We start from the raw sequence: 17,017 nt of genomic DNA, 5'->3' as shown, positions 1-17,017 counted from the left end.
AGAGCAACCTCATTCTCCATGTAGGAAGCCTGGCCAAACCATTTTTAAATAGGTACATTGGGAGGACAGGCCTGAGAGGCACCAGTGCTGCCCCATCCCTTCCTCTCCCTCCATCTGTTCTCTACCCCAACTTACCCCCTACACCCCTGTGGGCTCAATACCTTCAATCTCTCCATGTTCCCAAGATGGTCCCTTCACTTGCAAATCTACAACGCCTTCCCATTTGTCCACAGGCCATGTTCAAGCACCTTACCTTAGAACTAAAATTTCTGCCAGGTGTGGCAGTCTTTAATCCCAGCACTTGGGAGGCAGAGGCAGGCAGATCTCTGAGTTCAAGGCCAGCCTGGTCTACATAGTGAGTTCCAGGTCACACTGGGGCTACAAGAGAGACCCTGTCTCAAAAAAAATAAAAAATTTAAAAAAAAAGAACTAAAATGTTTTTGGTCATGTGACTCTTACCATTTCTTCCCTGTCCCCCTGACCAAGCTTTATGCTGTCTTTCTCCACCTTTCTGCCTACATACCCCAGTAACTGAGCTAAACACCCAGTTCAAATCCCAACTCTACCTCTAAGTAATGGTAGACAAAGTATGTAAACAGCGCACTGCTTGTTTCTTCTGTTGTAGAGCAGGATCATGATGACGTCTACTGTGTGGGCAGGAACGGTTGTGATGAAGGACAAAGGTACAGGTAACATGCTCAAGTGAAAACCTGGCATGTGGTGTTACCCAATAAAAATTAACTCTTAAAATACTCATATTGATACAAGTCACTTCCCAGAACAAGACTGGCCAACATCAATACAGATACAGGCTGGAGGTGCTAGAGCCTGTTTCATAGGACAGATTACTCAAATAGTAATAAGGTGTCTAATTATTTTGAAATTCATGCCTTATGACACGTACCTGTGGCTTCTAAATTACCTCTACCTGCAGTGACATTGTTTCACCCCACAGATGCCACATATTTGCAGAGTTACAGATTTTGCCTCTGAGATCCAAGGCTTTCATCTACCAGTACTAAAAACTTAAGAGCAGAGATCATACCACAGATAGCTAGGAAACAGAATTCTCACCACAGGACCACAGCAGACCATCAAGCTGCTACTAATGGTATTTAAGAAGACAGCATTACCCTACTGGAAAAACTAAAGCAGCAAATGGAAGGTTACAGATATAGCTCAATGATAGAGGGCTTGCTTAGCATGTACAAGGCTCTATGGCTCAAATGAATGCATGCATGCATGAATGAATGAATGAAGAAATGTAAATGGGAAATTAAGCAGACCTTCAGAATAAGAGTTAAAATCTTTCCTTTTAGCATTTTAGCTCTCAAACTTCTTTCTTCAAACAATCTAGGTTAAACTATAATGTGAGTAGGGGATAAGAGGTAAACACATGTCAATACAGAGCAAAGTCTGTCATAGACCTCCAACACAGCTGAGTCCTTAGTTTCTCTGCCTCCAAATGTCTACACTATCTTTCCACATGGTAGCTATTAGTTTCCTCTTTGTTTTAGGCCTCAGAAGATTCCACATCTTTTCTCTAAATGACAAACTTCACTTCTCTGAACACATCATTGCTCCCACTCCAGTGCCTTAATCAGAGAATCCAGATCCACAGGCTTTGACAGTAATTTCCACTCAAAGTCAAGAACATACAACTATAATTATAAATGCATTACCCTATTCTAACTGAAGGATAAGAATAAATCAAGTGCTTTTAAGAAAATGTTTTTTGGTTTGGGGTGTAGGTCAGTAGTAGAGTGAATACCTACTGTGTGCCAGGCCCTGGGTTCCATTTCCAGCATAGAGGGGAGGGAAAAGAAAATAGTGGCTTTAAAACACTGAGTGTATTTAAGTTCAGCACAAGGTTGAGGGTACTGCTTGCTTAGGAGCTGCTCTTGCTGACGCTATCATCACCACAGAGCGGGTATGGCACCATTATTGGCCTGCTTCTGGCTCCTCTCTGCTGTGTCACTGACTGCCTGGGAGGATGCAGGACTGAGTGTTAGATTTCTAAAGGGACATGGGCTTTAATAGCTGTTTTCCTCTACCACTTCCCCTGGGTGGAGAGCTGCCCTCACCAGCACACTGCTGCTCTCTTTTTTGGCAGCTGAGCCATAATAGAGGAATCTGCTACACACCAAGCCAATGAGGCCCAGGTGGGTGAGGCTGATTCATTCTGGGACTCGGGGGGAGGAAGCCCACCCCCCTGCAGATACGAGCTGCACTGTCTCACATGATATTTTTAAGGAACAAATGTGATGTTTGGCATCTACTCGCTGACCTTTTAGTCTCTTTGTTTAGAACCTAGGATAGGAAGAACTGTGTTATTTATTGGGCTTTTATGAGAACCTACCCATGGCACTCTAATCTAGCTCATCAAGAGGTCTACTGTGGGGGAGAAGGCAAAGATCCCACATGTATCTCCATAAATACCATACTCCAGGCCTCCCTCAGTACTTACTGCCCAAGAAATGACTAGAACTCTGCCCTCTGCCCTGGAGATATTACCCTACAAGTAGTCTATCCAGAAACATTAAAAATCATCCCAGAATCACTTCTCAATATCTATGGGACTAAGCTGGATTATTCTTCCTATCAGGTCAAAGTGTTTATTTACAATAGGCTGCTACTTAAACACTGGCAGCCCTCCTGAGGATAAAGAGATGTGCGGACAGGTATCAAGCAAAGACTGATTTCACCAGAAGCAGCTATAACCAAAGCAGAGACCAAACATGCAACCCTCTGACATCAACAGTCTCTATCAAAAGCTTCCAATTGTATCCATACCATGACTAAGGACCAAGCTGCTGGGAGATGGAGAGAAGGCTCAGTGGGTAAAAGCACTTGTAGTGCATACATGGAGACTTGAGTTTGGATTCTAGCACTTGTATAAAAAGCTGAGCATGGCTGCAAATGTTTGTAACCCCGGTGCTGTTGGGGCAGACGTGAAACTTACTGGGGCTTGCTGGTCTTTGACCAGCCTAGCTCAAAGTTCAATGAAAGATCTGGTCTCAAGGGAATAGGGCACAAAGTGATAGAGCAGGACACCTGACATTTTCCTCTAGCCTCCATGTGAACGCACACACACACACGTGTGCAAGCGCGCACACACACACACACACATCACATCACACAAAGATCGCATATATACATACATATTACACCAAACATACACAAATAAAATAAAATAATAATAAAGAATAAGCTGTTGAATGGTTTGCCTGCTTGGCCTGAAAGCAGTGGACAGGCTTTGAGAAACTTCCTCTAAAGCACATGCTTCTCATACATGCTCATCAAATATCAATAACTGGAAGAGCTGAAAAGACACAAACTTACCTGCTCCTTCACGTGCTTAGCCACGGTGGGTGACATCATCATGCAGCAGAGGAAGACAACCAAGATGAAGTAGAGTGCATACATGAAGCGGGTGGTCCGCGACTGCCGGACCTTAGGGCAACAGTCACAGCAGAGGGAGCAGCCGGCAGATCCACAGCAGCAAGCCAACTAGGAAAGACACAAACGTCCTCACAATGTGCTATTGCAATGTAAGAAGAAACACAAAATTGTTCTTCAGCATTATGGAATATGAATACCTGAAACCACTGAAATTTCCAGAGTGGTTAAGGAAGCAGTGTTACTATTCAGAAGCCCCTTCCAGCTGTACCTTACTTTATGCTTAATGATGTGGCTTTTGGTGACTTCCCAAAAGTGAGTTCCCAGTCACTTCTGGTTGTCAGAGGAAGTCAGATGTTACTTTGCAGGTTGGAAATTTTAACTGCGCCCCCCACCTTCATCTTTAGGGAAGAGAATGGGAGACTGAATTAAATGACCAATGGCTGATGACTAAATCAGTCATGCTACACAAAACTACATAATGGCAACTCCACAAACACCCTCATCAGTGGGATTCAGAGCTTCTGTGTTGGTAAATGTATCTATGTACATGGAGGGAATGAATGTGCCCCATCACTGTGGGAACAGACACTCCTGGGCTTGGGGTCTTCTGGAACTGGTCCTGTACATTTGTATCCTTTATGATAAACAGGGAAATGTAAGTGAAGAGCTTTCCCCTGAATTCTGTGAACTGTTCTAAAAAAATCACTGAACCCCAGGAGGGGAGATTTTATACCAGTCAGACAAGCCACGGAGGTTCAGATTGTGACTGGCCTCTGAAGTGGGAGCAATCTTGTGAGACTGTGCCAAACCTGGGTAGTGTCAGGGTTGAACTGAATTATAGGAGACCCAGTGGCATCACATATGAAGCCACTACTTTACAAAGATTTAACTTAGCTTTTGGCCGGTGAACCTCCCAGGCTACAAGATGATCATTCCTCTGAGGTACCCTGACCAAAGGACAAGCAGAATAGTTTGGTAGGTGTGCTGGATAGCTTCAGTTGTCAATTTGACATACCTGGGAAGAAGGAACCTCAGCTAGAGAATTCTCTTTTTTGGACTGGCCTGTGGGCACATCTATAAGGCATTTTTCTTGAGTGTTGAGTGACATGGAAGCACCCCAACCCACTTTCGGTGGTACACCCCTGGGCAGGTGCTCCTGGGTTAAGAAAGGCTGACCCAAGGGAGAAAGCCAGTAAACAGCTCCCCCATGGCCTGTGCTTCAGTTTCTGTCACCAGGTTCTTGCTTGAGCTCCTACCCTGGCTCCCCTCTGTGAGGGACTGCACTGTAAGCTGAAATAAACCCTGTCCTCCCCAAGTTGGTTTTGGTTGCAGTGTTCATCACAGCAACAGAAAGCAAACTAGGACAGTATGTGACAGAGCTTTTGCCAGAGCTGGTCTGATACTGTCTAAAATGATGGGTACTAATGGTTTGGGAGATGGCAGTAATAAACAGGAAAAGAACTTCCTCAGAAGCACATAATCATTACACCTAGATGAAACAGAAGTCTCTGGGATCAGCTAAACGCAAGAAAAAAGCCAAGAACTAGACAAAGGAATAAGTGAAAAAACAAACTGAGCCAACAACAGGATTGTCAAAATCTAGAGCCTAAGACCATGTTATCACCTAGGAACATGCTAGGTGAGACAGGCTATGCTTACAGAGGGGAGCCCAAACCTCAAAGCCCAAAAGGAACAAGCGCCTTACACATGCAGTTGCCCAGAGCCTGTGCCCTTCAGGCTAATAATCTATATAAGCTAGTGGATGCAGAGCTCCGGCTGTTCCATTACTAGTATACAAGTCTTTCATTTGGGAAAACCAAGCCTTTGTGCATGTGTATGTGTGTGTGTAGTACACATGGATGCATGCACAGGGAGGCCAGAGGTCAACATCAGGTATCATGTCTCAATCGCTTCTCCACCTTACTTTTTGAGACAGGGTCTTTCACTGAATCAGGAGCTTGCCTGGCCAGCAAACCCAAAGGATCTTCCTGCCCTTTCCTCCACAGTGCTAGGATTAGAGGAGTGGGCCACCATGACCACCATTTGTTTTTGTTTGAGACTGGGTCTTCCTGTAGTCCCAGTTGGCCTGGAACTCACTGTGGAGCCAAGACTGGTCTCCATCTCACAGAGATCTGTCTACCTCTGCCTCCTCCTGAGTGCTGGGATTAAAGGCGTGCGCCACCACACCCAGCACCATTTACTCTTTCAAGCCTCAGTCCGCTCATTTTTAAAGTAGGAGTACAACAAGATGTATGCTGCAGTCAGTCCCCAGTCACTTATGCACTGTTATGTTCTTTTGGAAGACCTTATCAGATGCACCTCCATCAGGAACTATTATTACCAGGGAACTCTACAAGAGACTACCATAAACTACAAATTATAGCCAAATCTGTGAATGTTAACAGTGTTCTATATTGAACCTAAGTCCTAAAAATCCAATCTCTTGATAATGATCTGGAAGGAAGTTTGGGATGTTGCAAGGCTTTCAAACAAGTACTAATTACAATGCTCATTATGAATATCATGTACAATGAGACTAGATCATAGGTACATAGGTAAGACAGCAAATTATAATGCTGTGGTAGATCAGAAACCTAGTCATTTCTCAAGCTACCTCATTTACTTCAAGAAACCACCACTAAGGGCTGGAGAGGCAGCTCAGCAGGTAAGAGTACTTACTGCTCTTATGGAGGACCTGAGTTTCATTACCAGCACCCACATGCCAGCTAATAACTGTCAGTAACTCCAGTTCCACAGGAATTCAATGCCTTCTTCTGGCCTCCAGGGGCATTGCATAAGAGGGTGCACCTACATACATGCTGGCAAAACATCTGTGCACATAAAATTTGAAAACAACAAAAAAGCACTGTTGTAACCTTTGCCTTTCTGCACTATAATGTCACTTCAAATTTTAGCTAATGTCCTCTCTACATCTTACAGTCAATTTCCCAAGCTATCTTATTCAAAAGACTCTTCAGGACTCATAAGACTAGACCACTGCCTGTAAAAGAAGCTCTCTCTCCTTTGCTTTAGCCAACAACTGATCACATTAGTGAGATACTAACACTATGGCATGTATCTTTATCAGTCACAGCTGCCACTTCCTTTACAGTTGTTTTTTTTTTTTTAAAAAAAAACAAGGTCTCATGTAGTCTAGACTGGCCTCAAGCTCACTAGGTGAGGATGACCTTGAACTTTTGATCCTCCTGCCTCCAACTTACAAGTAAGTGCTGGGGTTGCAGTATATACTACCACACTTGGTTTATGTTGTGCTAGGACTGAACCCAGGACCTAGTACATGTTAGGCAAGTACTCTACCATCTGCGCTACAGCCCCAGACCCCTTTGTCCACATTTTCAATCTCTGATTTTATTGACATCTTTCTGTACACATGTCTGAATCTCTTTACTCTCTCTTTTCCCCACCTCCGAACTGGCTTGATTCTCTGGGCTCTTCCTCCTTTATTGGTTTTTCTTTAAGCTACATTGTCTCAGATAATCAGATTTGCTGCATTTCAAGATGAAATGTGAAAAAATAATTTATCCCATTTGGGAAGAGAAATATTTTAGAAGCAGTTTGCTATAGTTTAGGCCTTAACTATCCCCCAAAGACACAAGTGGTAAAAGACAGGCTCAGCATGGTACCATCTAGAGGTGGTAAAAGCTTTAAAGAGCAGGGCCTAGGGAAGATCTTCAGGTCTACTCAGGGACAGGGAGGCCCTGGCTCCCTCTTGGCTTGCTATATGCTCCCATTATGAGGTGCACCTCATTACAAGCCCAAAGCAACAAAGCCACCCAGTCATGGACTAGAACCTCTAAAACCGTGAATCAAGTAAACATCTTCCCTTTGTAAGTTGATTATCTTGGGTATTTGTTTAGAACTAAATAGAAAGTATAGAGCTAATGTCTCCAATGATAGAAATAGCCCACAACAGAATCAATATTTAATCTTACTATCTCCACAGAAGGGAAAGTAAATATATGCAGACATTTAAAGGTAGACAAATAGTGACAGACAAGATACAATTTAGAAAAATATAAAAATAAGGCCTACTGGGTTAATCCTACTCCATCATTAAAGTCATATATTAATGTATGCATCATATTTTTCAAGCTTTACTTTTTCACTTATAGTGCTATAAAATAAATTCTGAGGATGTGGCCAAGTGGTAGAAAATTTGCCTATTTTATGAGAGGCAGAAGATTTGAAACATATTTATATGCCTCCAAAATAGACATATGTATGTATGTTTATATGTATATACATATTATACACAAACAAAGTATTGCAATTCAACAACAGACTTTCTCTTAACTATACTAAAAATTACTGTTCAAAGCAAACTATGCCAATAAATAAGGGAACAGACACATTATCTTAAGCTAAATACTGACCAGTACAGGAAACTCTTATGCCATGCTGACTGACCACAGGTTTCTAAAAGAAGATAACTTAGAATAAAATAGGTTTCCATCCAGCCCCTGCCTCTCAGAGTTTTAGTAACCTGCCATGTCACTCACCTTTAGACACTGGAGATCAATTCCTAGTTGGCCTAACTCCGGGACTGTCAGGCTTGGAGAGAAAAGCCAATGCCTTATCCCTGGCTCCACAGTGCATAAGCCTTTTAACAAACAAGTCAGGCTTAAAAACCAAGGGTAGGATGTACAGTACCAAAAGTAAACCGTGCTATAAACTTGCACTTTGGGAGATGAAGGGGTGATAAAGATTGGCCATATATAACAAATGTGCTAGTGTACTGGGGGGATGTTGATGGGGGGATGATTCTCACGGTGGGGGGAACCTGATCATCATGGAGAGATACTGATCATCGTGGGAGATGATCAACATGAGGGGACGATTATGGGGAGATGTCGATCATCATGGGGAGAGGCTGATCATGCAGGGAGGTGAACATCATGGGAGATGATCATCATGGGGGATGCTGGCCATGGAGGATACTGGTCATGGGGCTATATTAATGATCTTGGAGGGATGCTAATTGACATGGGAAATGCTGATTGTCACAGGAGAGGCTGCATCCATGTAGGGACAAAGCATACATAAAATATTTCTGCATTTTCTGTTCAATTTTGCTTTGAGTCTAAAATTATTCTTTTGTTTATTTTTAAAAAGTTTTTATTTTATGTGTATGTGTGCATTGCCTGCATTTAGGTAAGTGCACCTGTCTCGTGCAATGCCCATGGAGGATAGAAGAGGCCATCGGATCCCCTGGAACTGGAGTTATGGACAGCCATCAGCTGCCATGTGGGTGATGGGATTCAAACCCAGGCCTTCTGCAAGAACAGTCAGTGTTCTTCACTGCTGAGACATGTCTCCAGCCCCTAAAATTATCCTTTTTAAAAGCCTGTTGTTTAAGGGGCTGGAGAGATGACTCAGCAGTTAAGAGCACCAACTGCTCTTGCAAAGGACCAGAGTTCAAATCCTAGCAAACACATGGTGGCTAACAACTGCCTATAACTCCAGTCCCAGGGGATCCGGCACCCTCTTCTAAACTCCACAGGCACTGCATAACACAGGTGTACCTATCTACATGCAGGCAATACACTCATGAACATAAAATAAAATATTTTAAAAGTCTGTTGCTTAAAATTAAAATAATAAATGAACAAAACAGTGCTGTCTACCCGTGCATCAAAAAATGGATGTTGAATGAATAATGTATGATGTCATGTGGTAGCAAGCTCCTCAAACAAAGCACAGGCAATCCTAGTCCCTGGGGCCAAAGTCACAAACTATGTGCTGAACTCTGAATTTCTCACCAGCATCATATCACAGAGTATAAAAGACTATAATTTGTAAACTCTTCAGAAAGCAAGCTTATAATCCTTCGAAGTTCATCCTTGCAATTCTCACAAGTGTTCGAAGATTTAGGTGTAACATGGGGAAAGTCTTATTATCTAGCTATACGAGGACTGGCATTAAAGGAATTATGGGCTATCTACACAATGGAATATTGTTCAAAGAAGTAGGCTAGCATTAATGAGCCTCTGTCCCCTTTAAAATCCACATGTTGAAGTACTAACCTCCAGTACCTATAAGTGTGATTTTACTTGGACACAAGGTCTTTAGAGGGTTAAGGTGTTGAACAGGGGCACTGGGATAGTCCCTAATCCAAGAACTTCTGTCCTTGTGAGAAGATAAAATGAGGACCCAGAAAGCCATGGGCTTAAGAATATAAAAACACCCCAAGAAGGGGCCATTTATAAGACAACCCTGGGAAAACCTTGCTCTGGGACTTAGCCTCTGGAAACAAGAGATTAAGTTTCTGTTAAGCCACATGGTTACTGATCTTGATTATAGCAGCCCCAACTAACACAGCCCATATGCCCTTAGACAATCTATGCACAGAAGTACAAGGAGATATGTGGAAGATACAAGACCACTGACACTGATTACTTATAGAATGGGCCCAGATACGGGGAGGAAAAAGAGACCTCCACTTACTGTTCAAGCTTTTACTATTTGCTTTTTTGTTTGCTTTTGTTGTCTGGGGCAGGGTCTCATGAAGCCCAGGTTTGCCTCAAATTCACTATGTAACTGAGGCCACCCTTGCTTGACCTTTTGATTCTCCTGCCTTCATCTCCCAAGTGCTGGGATTATAGGCATGTGCTACCATACCTGGCAAGTACTCTTTTTAAAGAGTAATAATACATGCACTGTGGGCTGAATGGTGGTGCATACCTTTGACCCAGCACTGGGGAAGCAGAGGCAGAGGCTGGCAGAGCTCTGTGATTTGAGGCCAGCCAGGGCTAAATATGACCCTGTCTCAAAAGGAGAGAGGGAGGGAAGGAGGGAGGGAGGGAAGGAGGAGAAAAAGGAAAGAAAATGAGTGCTCTAGATAAGCAATGAGGCTCATAGACAGACATTTCTATTTGCAATTTTGGTACGGACTTAGATGATTCTCTTCTGAAGAATCTTTCCCTCTCTCAAACTTATCATAGGAAAAAAAATTTCACACTAAGAGCCCTTCTCACCGCCCCGTCTCACTTCTGAGGCCTAAACAAACAACACAGGCTTTCATAAACGAAAGGTACTTTGTCCTTGCCTGGGAAAGGGGTCAAAATGAAAAGATAAGCCAGCTCCTCTTGCTGCTTCTTTTTCCTTCTACGTAAGGAGAATCCCAAACACACATTCAGTAAAAGGTAAGTACCAGTCTCCTCCCTGGCCTCTTGGCACCAGCTCTGGCAGGATCATTATTCCAAGGACTGATAAAGGCCTTTGAGGAACCTCACACAGAACCACAAGTGAGGGCTGGGAGTAACTTCCAGTATTTGTGTGAAGTCAAAAAGCACAATATCCTTATTACCCAGGAGTCCAAGCTGGTAGCACCAACTGGAAATGGCACGTCTTCAGGAAGCCAGCAAGCATCACTGAATGAGCAGTACCAGACAGGTCCCTGATTCATACAAGAGACTTTCTCCCCCTAGTACCAGTCTTTTCTCATAGTTCTAAAGGTCTGACCACCAGGTTCTGAAGCTCGCAGTGGGTAGAAGAGAAACAGGAGAAGGGTGTCCTTAATTGTGAAGGAGACATCTCATCTCAGGTGGGCTTAAGTCAGGAGTTGGGTGCCGGACACTCACAGTCACACGAAACTTCCACTGCATCAGTGACCTCGCTCTGGATCCTTGTCTCATGAACTCGAAATTCAAGGACAACCAGAAGCATAAGATTAGAATGTTCTTATTATAGAAAAAAATATTATAGGTCTATTGAAGAGAGCAGAGCTCTGCAAGGCAAGCAAGGCTCCAAAAGGAAGCCAGCTAGAGTAGCTCCCATAAGGAGGGAAAAACCCACTGAACTGTTTTTCTGGGGTGTAACACTGGACAAGACCAGGCTAGGGTAATCTTTATTGAGATTGGCTAATTGTCTGAGTGTATGACAAGCTTGAGTCAATGGAGGGCCCACACACTCTATGCATGTCCCACTGGTCCAACCAGGGAGATGCTCACACACTATTCACACATACTTATTGCTCAATTAGAGGAATGCTCATGCTTTGAAGCCCTCTTCTGTCATCTCTGACTTGCTTTGCTAGTTGTTGACCTTGACTGTCTCCTGGCTTTTAGTGCTGGCTGGCCTTGCAGCTATCTGACTTTGTGGGTTTTGCCAGTCTTAGACCTTGGCAGGGTCTGCTAGCTGTTAATTAGACTATGCTGTCTTTGTTCTCATACATGGTCAGCCAGAAATATATCACAGGCCTTTTTCCTTTAATGTCTGTGGATAGTAACTCTTCTCACAGTTACCAAGATGTGGCTGGAGTTTCTCATGTTTACCTCATGTTTATCTTCTTGTCTATGGCATGGTTTTCTTTCTGGAATAGGTTGAAGCTTCTTGTTAGAAGCTATCCTTACAATTTAGTCTTTTATAAATAGCTGCATTAGAATACCTGAAAAGACAACAGTGTTTTGCATGTGTGTTCCTATGTTGGGAGGACAGCCAGCCAACCCACTGTGTCAGCTCAGATCAGAGACTGTCCTTCCTCCTATCTGCTCAGCTTGCTTGTCTCAAACCCAGCTGAAAACCGTTTTTTCTCATGTTCCTGATCTTGCCATTTCAACCCTAACAGTCCTTTTAATTCTAACTGCTGTTTTTACCAAAGAAGAAGGGACAGACCAGTAGGAATAGCCCAGATCTATTAGGGCCTGGGCTCTAACTCTGGGCATCACTGGGTCCTTCCTATAATTTGACGGAGCACAGGTGGACTATAGATGGAAGGTAAGCAGGCTTCACAGCCACCTGATGCCACTGGCTGCCTAGAACTCTGTTAAGGAACATCTAAGGAGAAACATCTCAGCAGGGAACAGACAATGATCAGTGAGCACTCTGCCAGAAGCACAGGAAGAGACTGGGGGATGTGTCACCTTCTTGTCCTCCTGTAAGAGATAACAGGACATCTCTGCCAGCCATAAATTCTTAGATGCTGCAAACATGACAGCTGGAAGGCACACCTAGTTAATCCCAAAGCAAAAAGTGGGGAAGATGGATCAAAGAAACAAGCTCACAGAGTGGCTGAAAGCCTGTCAAGCAGCCCTGGTGATGTGAGTTTAACTATGGGGGTATGGGCCGATGTTCTGCACAGTGTCCTGTCACACAGGGTCATATGGGAACTCACATGCATGACAACAACCCCGGAAACCTGCTCCCTTCACTTTGTGTAAGAAGGCAAAGGTGCATAGGACCTTCTGACATAAGAACAGTGATCCCAAACACGAGCCACATTTTCAGTTTCAGTGCTTAGGTTTGGGGGAGTATAAATAACTCAGCAACCCCAAGAAATACCTATTATGCAGGAAGAGCTCTTCAAGAGTTCTAGACAGCCATGTTGGCTTCTGTGTTTGAACTAAGCATAACCTTTAAGGGAAATGTTACAGAATTCAGGACCACAGGGAAAAACTACCCAGACTCAAAAAGTTCCAAATCAGCTAAATTAAGCTTTTATAATTTTATTAGAATTTTAAAGAAAAAGAAATCCTCAGGGCAGGCGAGCTGGTAATCTAGGCAGCTGCCTTGAGGAGGTGAATGATGGGAAGAAAGAAAGAAAGCCACAAGGCCATGCAGGTTTAGAGCCTGTGTGGGAGGTCAGACACGTGTGGCTGACTGGCAGCCACATGGCTGGGAGAAGGAAGCTTTAGAGAAAGTAAAGAAATACAAGATGCTAGGGGCAGCCCAAAGCCTTAAAGAAAGCATGTTTAGTAAGAAAGGAGAGCCATAAAGGAAAGGAAAAATTACGCTTCCCTGAAGAAGTCAGGGAAGTGGACAAACTCACAGACTACATAGCTGTAGCTAGTCCGGAAGTTCTGTGCTAGCAGGCGGGATTCCAAGCAGGAAAAACTCACTATCTCATTAATACACTAAGTATTCCACCCATTTATTTAGCATGACCCACCTTTCTAGGAGTTGTCCTATGACCAGTTAAACTTACACAAAATGGAGGCACTTGGGTTATCACATAAAGAAATCCTCAAAGCTTACAACATCTTTCCTGCAATGACTCAACTTCCATGAACAAGGAGCCCTAGCAGAGCTGAGGAAAGACAAGAAATTTTTGTTGACTACAAATACTGCTTCTTGATACATGGCAGCAGAAGCAGGTAGCAATAGGGAAGAGCCTTAAAAATACCAAAGCTGGGTCTGGAAAAGGTGGCTCAGTGGTTAAGAGCACTGGCTGCTCTTACAGAGGATCCAGGTTTAGTTCCCAGTACCCATATGGCAGCTAACAATCATCTGTAACTGCAGTTCCCGGGGCTTTGATGTCCTCTTCTGACCTCCATGGGCATTGCACCACATGGGTGCACTTACATCCATACAGGCAATATTCTCACACACATAAAATAATAAATTTTTTTAAAAAAAAAAAAACAAAGCTGCTAGACACAAACTCAGGTGTTCCTGACCTGCTGGGATTACAATACCAAGACAATCAGAGACATAAAATAGGACTTAGGCAATGCTATCTATTCTGTAACTATGTTTAGATTCCACATCTTTCAATAATATACAATGTGACCGACCTTGTGCCAGGGCCCACATCTCTTCCTACTCCTTTGAAGCTCTAGCTGTAGACATGTCCCAAAACTCAACACAAAAATCACAAATTTATTTAAAACATTATGAATATTTTTATATATTTTTTGTAACCTGATTGTGTATTTCTTGAGCATGAACTTTTATAGCTGGCAATGTCCTGTTGCAATGTCAAATGGTTGGATAAAACTGGTTGGTTACCTTGGAGTTCCCTAGGTCAGCAGAGAAGAAATGAGCCATTTATTCAGAATTTCACTGAAATTCTGAACCCCACACTGGTACTTGGTAGCTTATTTCTTCCACCCTAAGTTCAGAAACAGCTTCCCACTGAGCTTAGAGCTTATCTCACTGCACAAGGGTTGGGAGAGGGAGTACAGGTACCACCATGGTGTCAGGTGAAGGATAAATGCCTGGACTTAAAGGGCCCAGAACTAACTTCCAAAGGGCCTCATACCAAGTTGAGTAAACCTTAGGTAAACATCAGATCCAAGCTAATTTCCAACCCAGGAACTGTGTAAAACCCCCAATCCTTGGACTGTATTATCTGGGAAAACAAATAATAGCCTCTATTGTCTCAAAACCTCCAAACTGTGTCACCAGCACCAGCCTACCCACCCCTCCCTTTCCCATTCCCCCAACCCTTATAAGCAGCCTACCAAGGGTGCCTGGGGGCACAGTTTCAAATCCCACTGAGACACTGTCGCTACCTTCATAGTTCTTAATAAAGAACACTATGTTCCTGAGGTTGGTCTCTCATCTTTCGTTTTCATGTTGCTCTGGTCAATCCTGATCTAACATTTTCTAACACTAGGCACTGCCCTTTACCAATAGCCATGCAATACAGTGACGGGACTAAAAAGGTATGAGCCCCTCTGCTTAAATAAGGTGTGTGCCACTGTGGCAGAGGATGGGGAATAGGGGCACTTTTGTATTTCACAACATAGGAAGGATTCTGCACACAAACATGACTAATAACCTGGCACATACACACCAACCCTGTTGGTTCTGGGTTAACTTTCCAGGCCAGGAGGCACTTGGAGGGGTGCAGAGTTGATACCAGCAGTCTGAGAAGTATGGAAAAGATGAGGGAGTAATGGCAATAATGAGGGAGGCAGACACCATGAATCTCAGGAATGTGGTGACCACCTGACCAAGAGAACAAGCTTGAGTTCTGGGATGATTAACTGTCTTTGTTCCCCTCCCTACAAAAACTTGTGGGCTGGAGACAAGGGAGTAGGATGCTTTCCTTAGGGTGTTACCCTCACCACATTCTCAGATTGCTGGTCAAATGAATAAAAAGCAATTTACAGATTTGATATCTGTCTCTGTTCACTGACATTTGTGGTAACAAGAACCCAAGCCCTGGTAGTCTGGTCACAATTGGAGTTAGTCCCTAACTCACAAAATGACTGTGCCAGAGAGGCTCAACACAAAGGCATGCATTAGGAAGCTGGTTTGTTTGAGAGCTTATACTGGATTTAACCCATATAAACAAAGCTTACTTCATCTACATTATTAGCTAACACCAGTCTCTTACTTTCTGTAAGGTACAGCAACTATTGTTATTACTATTGTCATCTCTGTGTAAGAAATGAGACCAGGGCTCAGGGAAGTAAGGTAACTTAAGGTGACAGAGCTGGTGAGGTCAGAGCCAGCAATCAGTCTGGTCAACAAGGCTCCATTTCCTGCTTGCACAACAGAGTTAACAGCACAGATCACACTGGTCCCAAACCTGCCTCAAACCTTTGTTTCCTCCACAAATAACCGGCTGTGGTGGAAGGGGTACGCAAGAAAAAAAGTAACTTTCTTTCCCGCCCTACGTGTAAGGAACCAATGCTTCACCCCCTTTCCATGCCCATCTTCTCTGGCACACAACTTCCAACCACAGACGACTTGGAAGACTTCTGAGGTTTAGGCTAAGCAATTCAGTTATCCAGGCACCAAATTCCCTGCCTCATCACCAAATCCTTCCCTTCACTAAAAGCCCAGTTCCCAATTCTATGGAAAGAACCAGGCTATTACTCACTCAGCCAGTATTCACTGTACATGTCTAAGAGCAGCATTCACTCCTAGAAATGCAACAGTGGACCAGAGACCTTGTCCATCACTAGGTGAGTAAAAGATATCTGTAAAAGCGGCCATCTACATATTAAAAAAGGAAAAAAGCCCACACACAGTGGCTCATGCCTATAATCTCATCACTTGGTATGCTGAGGCGGGGGATTACAGTGAGTTTGAGGTCAGTCTGGGCTAGAGAGCAAGATTCTGTCTCAAAAAATCAGAGACAGCCAGGGGTGGTGGTACATACCTTTGGTCCTAGCAGAGGCAGGCAGATCTCTGTGAGATTGAGGCCAGTCTTGTCTACAGAGCAAGTTCCAGGCCAGTTGGGTCTACAGGGAGACCCTGTCTCAAAAAAAACAAGCACAAGAGAGAGAGAAGAGAAGGGAAGGAAGGAAACCTGAAAATTCAAAGAAACGAGTATTGATCAACTGATGACTTAAATTACACTAGATTCACATTCAGAACACAATATGCCTACCAAAATGATTATTCCAATTATATTGAAAGACTTACTGTGATGGAAAGCTATCTACACTATAGCAGCTAATAACACAACAGCACAGAACATGGTAGCATGTGAAATAGAAGTATAACAAGACCCAGATCAGCAATAACTACACAAACAAACTAGAAGGATACATCAATATGTCAACAGTAGTTAAGAGCTGCAGGAATATGAATGATTGCACTGCTCTGTATTTTCTGAACTCTGCAACAAGCCCGTATCTTATAATTAGAAAGCCAGTGCCACAAGTCTCTGTTTGGGGGAAAAACAAAAAAACAAAGAAACAAAAAAAACAAAGCAGCATTCCTGCTCCATCTTGTAGGTGGTAAACACTCAAATATTTGTTAAATGAATCAGTCAGCCAGCAAATGAGCTCTACTTCAGCCAGGAGATTGATGGAAGACCGCCAATATGCTCTATCGTAATAGCTAAGGCACAAAAAGAATGAAAATGTCTACTGTCCTGCACACTTAATGATGATAATGGCAAAACTGTTAGATAGTT

The 17,017-nt window shown here is 43.3% G+C and overlaps 1 protein-coding gene across 2 annotated transcripts in view; it reads right to left on the bottom strand.

Moving 5' to 3' along the window:
- Positions 1 to 17,017, bottom strand: part of Serinc5 (serine incorporator 5) — a 109,410-nt gene that overhangs the window by 54,864 nt on the left and 37,529 nt on the right. Inside the window, exon 3 of one of the 2 annotated variants that reach the window (XM_008853323.3) lies at positions 3,343 to 3,510. The exons of the other annotated variant lie outside the window; for it this stretch is intronic. Coding sequence (XP_008851545.1) covers positions 3,343 to 3,510 — 168 coding nt within the window. The remainder of the gene's footprint in view (positions 1 to 3,342; positions 3,511 to 17,017) is intronic. 2 annotated transcript variants of the gene reach the window in all.

This window comes from Nannospalax galili, unplaced genomic scaffold (assembly GCF_000622305.1).
Source record: "Nannospalax galili isolate Female #2095 unplaced genomic scaffold, S.galili_v1.0 scaffold45, whole genome shotgun sequence".
NCBI lineage: Eukaryota > Metazoa > Chordata > Mammalia > Rodentia > Spalacidae > Nannospalax > Nannospalax galili.
The sequence above is the reverse complement of the archived record's forward strand: the minus strand, read 5'-3'. Positions and strand labels throughout refer to the sequence as shown.